Source organism: Sinocyclocheilus anshuiensis, unplaced genomic scaffold (genome assembly GCF_001515605.1).
Source record: "Sinocyclocheilus anshuiensis isolate Anshui unplaced genomic scaffold, SAMN03320099.WGS_v1.1 scaffold78, whole genome shotgun sequence".
Lineage (NCBI taxonomy): Eukaryota > Metazoa > Chordata > Actinopteri > Cypriniformes > Cyprinidae > Sinocyclocheilus > Sinocyclocheilus anshuiensis.
This window is the reverse complement of record NW_015544250.1, coordinates 2,313,143-2,319,371: the sequence shown is the minus strand read 5'-3', so window position 1 is coordinate 2,319,371 and position 6,229 is coordinate 2,313,143. Positions and strand designations below refer to the sequence as shown.

The following is a 6,229-nucleotide window of genomic DNA, read 5'->3' as shown; positions in this document are numbered from 1 at the left end:
GGGAAAATATTTATTTGATCCCCTGCTGATTTTGTAAGTATGCCCACTTACAAAGAAATGAAGGGGTTGTAACTTTATGATTTATTTTAACTTATAGAGACAGAATACCAACCAAAAGATCCAGAAAAAACACATTATATAAAGGTTAGAAATTGATTTGCATTTCAGTGATTGAAATAAGTATTTGATCCCCAACCAAAACATGACTAAGTACTTGGTGCAGAAGCCCTTGTTGGCAAGCACAGAGGTAAGACGTTTTTTGTAGTTGGTCACCAGGTTTGAACACATCTCAGGAGGGATTTTGATCCACTCCTCTTTACAGATCCTCTCTAAATCTTTACGGTTTCTTGGTTGTCATTTGGCAACTCGAAGTTTCAGCTCCCTCCACAGATTTTCTATTGAGGTCTGGAGACTGGCTAGGCCACTCCATGACCTTAAGGTGCTTCTTCTTGAGCCACTCCTTTGTTGCCTTGGTGGTATGTTTCGGGTCATTGTCATGCTGGAAGACCTATCTTCAGTGTTCTGGCTGAGGGAAGGAGGTTCTAGTCCAAGATTTTACAGTACATGGCCACGTCCATTTGCCCCTCAATGTGGTGAAGTCGTCCTGTACCCTTAGCAGAAAAACAGCCCCAAAGCATAATGTTTCCACCGCATAATGTTTCCACCTCCGTGCTTGACTGTAGGGATGGTGTTCTTGGGGTCATAGTCAGCATTTCTCTCCCTCCAAATACGGCGAGTCGAGTTAATGCCAAAGAGCTCAATTTTGGTCTCATCTGACCACAGCACTTTCTCCCAAGTCTTCTCTGAAAAATTTAGATATTCTTTGGCAAACTTTAAACAGGCCTGTACATGTGCCTTCTTGAGCAGGGGGACCTTGTGGGCACTGCAGGATTTCAGTCCATTCCGGCATAGATGGTCGTGTAGCCCATTCCAGCCTTGTGCAGATCTACAATCTTGCCTCTGACATCCTTTGACAACTCTTTGGTCTTGCCCATGGTGGTGGGAGAGGTTGGAATGGAATGCTGCGTTCAAGTCCTCCTGGGACATTCGTACTTACGAGTTGACAAGTCGTAAATACGACGTCAGGTGCGTTTTACCGTCAACTACAGACGTTGCATCCATCGATTCCGCCATGTTTCTCATTGACACGCCCCCAACTCGGAAACTTGGGGCTTAAAGAAAATTTCGAGTTTCCCACTCGTAATAGCGATTTTGTGGTGGCGTTCATGTGCGTTCAACTAGTAAATACGATCTATCCGACATGACTTGAACGCACCAGAAGATACAGATTGTGTGGACAGGTGTCTTATACACCTAACGAGCTGACATTAGGAGTAACTTCTTTAAGTGGCAGGACTAATCTGTGTTCCACATGGGCACATAACCAATCTGTGGGAGCCAGAATTCTTGCTGGTTTGTAGGGGATCAAATATTTATTTCACTCACTGAAATGCAAATCAATTTCTAACCTTTATGTTTTTTTCTGGATTTTTTGGTTGATATTCTTTCTCTATCCGTTAAAATAAACCTACCATAAAATTACAGACCCTTAATTTCTTTGTAAGTGGGCAAACTTACAAAATCAGCAGGGGATCAAATAAATATTTTCCCCACTGTATGGTGACTGCATTTTTGCGAGCCCAGAACAGATTTTGCTTACTAAAAATAACTTTATGCTTTATCAGGGTAGAATATTTTGTTATATCAGCCAAGCAGTTAAATATAATGCTATTTATAGAGTCCAGTTTTCATGAATATAAAGGAAAGATTAAATATTGCTGGAGCTTTTGTGCCAAGACAGATTCATGCATATATACTCACACAACAATCCACATGCTTGTTTCCAAGGTAACAACATATAGCAGAATATAGCATATGTCTGTGCTTACATCATGTCCTACTTTGTACCACTGTCACGTGGAGAGTTTATTCGCCCTGTAACGAAAGCAACATTTTTTAATGCATTATTCGCTGTGTCGAATCTAGTTATCAAAAACTATGGAAGCCAAAATATAGAATCTGCAAAGGAAGATATGACCAAATATATTTAAGTATGTTTACCCACATACATTGCTGACTTTAGATATACAATCATTAAAAAAAAAAAAAAGTTCCATATTTTTTATGGTGAAGTGTACGATTTTCGGCAGCAAACAGAATTGCAAAAAATAATGAATTTTCAAAAACGCTTCCCAGACATTTCGGCTATTGCTAGGACAACCCACTTTACGTGTTAAATGATAAGTAGACTAATTATAGCTAATTTCGAAAGATTGTAGGAAAATGTGAGTTGTGTTTACCTGTGTAAAAGTTCTCAATGCTAGCATGGCTTGGGTGGTTGCCAGAGTGTTGCTATGTGATTTCTCTTATTTCGCGCATTGTTATGCAGGCAGGTGGTTGCTTACTGGCCCAAACGTCAAACAACTCCACTCCAAAAGTCTACTGATATTCTGATCTCTACTACGGCTGAGTTCTTACTTCAGTCAAGCTAAATCGCCCCACTATTTGAGGTATTTCTTGTGTCGGGAAGTAAGACTCAATTTCGCGAGTCGGTTCTTTCGAACAATTCTTTTCAAAGAACCAGATGATTCTTTCGTGTAGTTTACCTAGCCACTGGCATGATGGCGTGCTACATTAAAGACTGCAGAATACCCTCTAAAATGTCTCAATAAACCCATGTAGCACTATGCGTTTTTTTTCCTTTCGATTAAGATTAATGATTATTGTTTATTGTAATTTTATGCATCCCAGCTCAGGTTGTCGCAGTCGTGATTCGGCTCAAACAGGCTAAATCCTATTGCAAGCCATTTAGAATCTAAATATAATTCGAATTTACATGAAACAATACAAATTCTCTTCTGGCTGAACATTTTTCGCACATTTTATTAGCCTTTTAGGCTAAATACAGCATGTTTCGTATTCATGTTGATAAAACTATGCTTTGCTTGATGTCTACGTCTTTCTATTTCTTGAAAACTACATCAAATTCTCGATTCCACTGATTGATTCGGCTCATTTTGTTTGGCATGTTTCCGCTCGAATCGCTGATTCGAGAACCGCTCGGACCGATTCAGTCCGATCCGAAAACGGACCGTTTTTTTTTTGTTTTTTACCGGTTCAACCGATTAATTGAAAAGATCCACCTCAAAACAACGGTTCGTTCGGACATGTCAACCGCAGGAACGATTCAGACGAAGTTTAATAGTTATGGTTAGGTTAACTTTGATATTGTTTCAGGGTCTCATCTCACCTGTACGTCCGCAAACTACGTGACCTACACTCAGGTGAGAGTCTGACACATTCTTGCGGTTACAATTAGGGATGTAACGATTCACTCAACTCACGATTCGATTCGATTCACGATTTTGATTTCACGATTCGATTTGATTCACGATTATTATTATTATTTTTTTTACAAAATTAGATTTAAGACAAATTATAAATTAAAAGACAGTAAGTTCCCCTCAGACATGCATTCATATAAACTCCTACACCTAAATGAATCGCGATTTGTTTAGCATCTCAACCACATATTTTAATCGATTTTCAACCGGCTCGCAGTTAATCGTTACATCCCTAGTTACAATATATCAAGCTCTGTTCCTCTGAACTTGTGGGAGGAGCATCTGTATCACTGCTACACTTCAGCAACCTAGTGTTGTTCACTTCCATGAAGAGTCAGTCCATCTGGGCCTGCAAACACAGCGGAAAACCGGCCTCCGCAGCATAGCGCTTGTGTTGTTTTCGACCTTTGATTGTCAGTTAGAGGAACCGGAGCAGGAACAGAGGGAGGCGGATCCGAGAGGAAAAGAGACCGCTGTGTTACAGGGGAGTGACCGTGATGATGGCGTCCCTCGGTAACACCAGCAGCGCCTCCAGCCCGATGGTCATGCTCGCCCCCAAAACCAAGACCAAGAAGAAACATTTCGTGCAGCAGAAGGTGAAAGTGTTCCGGGCGAGCGACCCGATGCTCAGCGTGTTCATGTGGGGCGTTAATCATTCGGTAAGGTGGTATATGATTTACTTAACTTCCTACATCACACAACTGCCATTTTATGAGCTAACAGTTAGCTGCAAGTACGTATGCTGGGGAATAGAGATCTTTAAATAAATTATCTATTATTTAAGTACATGATTTGTGTATATTGTTGATATGGATTTTGGCACACGGCATCACGCGCAAACCGGACACATTGTTTCATTGCACGCGGCGGATTTGCAACTGTCTGTTGTTAGCGATGTTTGATTTGCGAACGAATCGTTATTTTGAGTCGGATCTTTGAAATCGAATTGGTTCACAACGCTAGTTTCTCGACGATTTGTGTCGAATCAGACTGAATCGGGCCAAGCAGTTCACCCGATTCTGGGCATTATTTTACTTTTAGTATTGTTTAATTGACATGCAAATCGTATTTAGGTTCTAAATGACTTTGATTTTATTATTTGAATTGCTTATGCAACAAATTTAACTGGGACATATGAAATTACAATAATCACTCATGTAATACGTACGAAAACATTTTAAACATATGTACCTATATATAACTCTGATTGAACGTTTTAGATAATATTCATCTCCCGAATGACGGACCAAAGGATTATGTACTTAACGTCATGAGTTAAACGAATCACTGAATCATTTATTTGAACGGTTCTTTGACACTGTTCGAAAGAGCCGTTTGGCAAATGAGTCAGATTTAATATGACTAACTGGTGTAGAGAAAGTAATTTTTGTCGAAATATGCTTTTAATATCTTAACTTTGTCTTGTCTATATAATGTTTTTCTGCATTTAAATGTTTCATGCAAAAAAAACAATTTAGTAAAAATGCACGACTAATATGGCTATGCAGTGAGTCTAAATCATAGTGTTTTTAATTATGACTGAAATTCCCAAAGGAATCCTGTAAACGTTCATTTTTTGGGATCCTGGAGGAAGTGATTGCTTTTAGAGGGATTTTATGTTATTTGAAGCATTTGGTTGTTGCCAGAGATGGGCAGTATTTTGATGAAATGTATTTAAAATGCATATTTAATTACTTTTGAGTATTTTGTAATTTGTATTTTGTTGGACAAATAAAAATAAAATGTGCTAATAGTACATCCAGCTAAAGCCTATCACAGTTTTTGGCTAGATTCAGGTGAATCAATTCGTTCATGGTTCCATCTTCCAACTGGAAAAAAACCCAAAACAAAACAATGAAAGAAGCTGCTTTTGCTTTTTATGTGAAGGACTCAGGGCAGTTTTGCTGGGAAAATTCAGGGAAAGGGAAATTATCATAACAGTGCAATTTTAATGAACCTCATCTGTTGACATGATGTCGGTGAATCACATTGGCCAATTTGGCCATCACTCGCTCGCATTACTATGGAGTGTGTGCAAGAGCATGAGCAATAAGTTGCTGGCCACAGCTCACTTAATGACCACCGGTGTCGCTATAACAAGGGTTCCTGAATTCTACATAGAATTAACAGCTAAATAGCTTAACAGCTTAATATCAGCATTTTCAGAAGTTAATCTCTAATGTGTTGAGAGTAAAAATGGCTTGGCGGTATGTCGATTTCGCAGGACTGCTTAATTTTTGACACGCTGATAAAGAAACGATAAAGGAACAATAAAGAAACATGAAAAAATTAAGTTTAGGCATGCTTGATGGTATTCAAGAAAACAGTCTGTTGTGTCTTAAGTGAACATTAGAAATGCGAAGAAAAATGGGTCAGTTTATTGGATATATTGTCTAGTGTTAGGGTTAAAGAATTATGTTGTTTAGAAGTTGATCAACTTGAAAAGCACTTCTCTTTCTCTTGTGTGTATTTAAAGGGTTAGTTCACCCAAAAATGAAAATTCTGTCATTAATTACTCACCCTCGTGTTGTTCGAAACCCGTAAGACCTTCGTTCATCTTCTGAACACAATTTAAGATATTTTTGATGAAATCTGAGGGCTCTCTGACCCTCCCATAGACAGCAAGGTAACTACCATGTTCAAGGTCCAGAAAAGTACCAAGATGATCGACAAAGTAGTCCGTGTGACATCAGTGGTTCAACTGGAAAGTTACGAAGCTACGAGGACGCATTTTTGCCCAAAGAAAACAAAAATAACAACTTTATTCCACATTTTCGTCTCTACTGAGTCACTTGTGGATGCGTGTTCACGGCAGTATCATGACGCGAACGTGTGGCGGCGCTGGTGCTGACCCAGATCCGGCGTAATGACGTCATCACGCCGGA

General features: G+C 39.3%; 2 protein-coding genes across 2 annotated transcripts in view; one reads left to right on the top strand and one right to left on the bottom strand.

The window, feature by feature from the left end:
- The window catches only part of LOC107697832 (SPRY domain-containing protein 3-like), a 20,731-nt gene extending 18,855 nt beyond the window's left edge, over nt 1-1,876 (bottom strand). Inside the window, exon 1 of the mRNA XM_016498684.1 lies at nt 1,822-1,876. Coding sequence (XP_016354170.1) covers nt 1,822-1,875 — 54 coding nt within the window. The 5' untranslated portion in view covers nt 1,876. The remainder of the gene's footprint in view (nt 1-1,821) is intronic.
- Nucleotides 1,877-3,154: 1,278 nt separating this feature from the next.
- The window catches only part of LOC107697923 (phosphatidylinositol 5-phosphate 4-kinase type-2 gamma-like), a 10,685-nt gene continuing 7,610 nt past the window's right edge, over nt 3,155-6,229 (top strand). The window contains exons 1-2 of the mRNA XM_016498795.1: nt 3,155-3,308; nt 3,581-4,003. Of these exons, the coding sequence (XP_016354281.1) occupies nt 3,842-4,003 (162 nt within the window). The 5' untranslated portion in view covers nt 3,155-3,308; nt 3,581-3,841. The remainder of the gene's footprint in view (nt 3,309-3,580; nt 4,004-6,229) is intronic.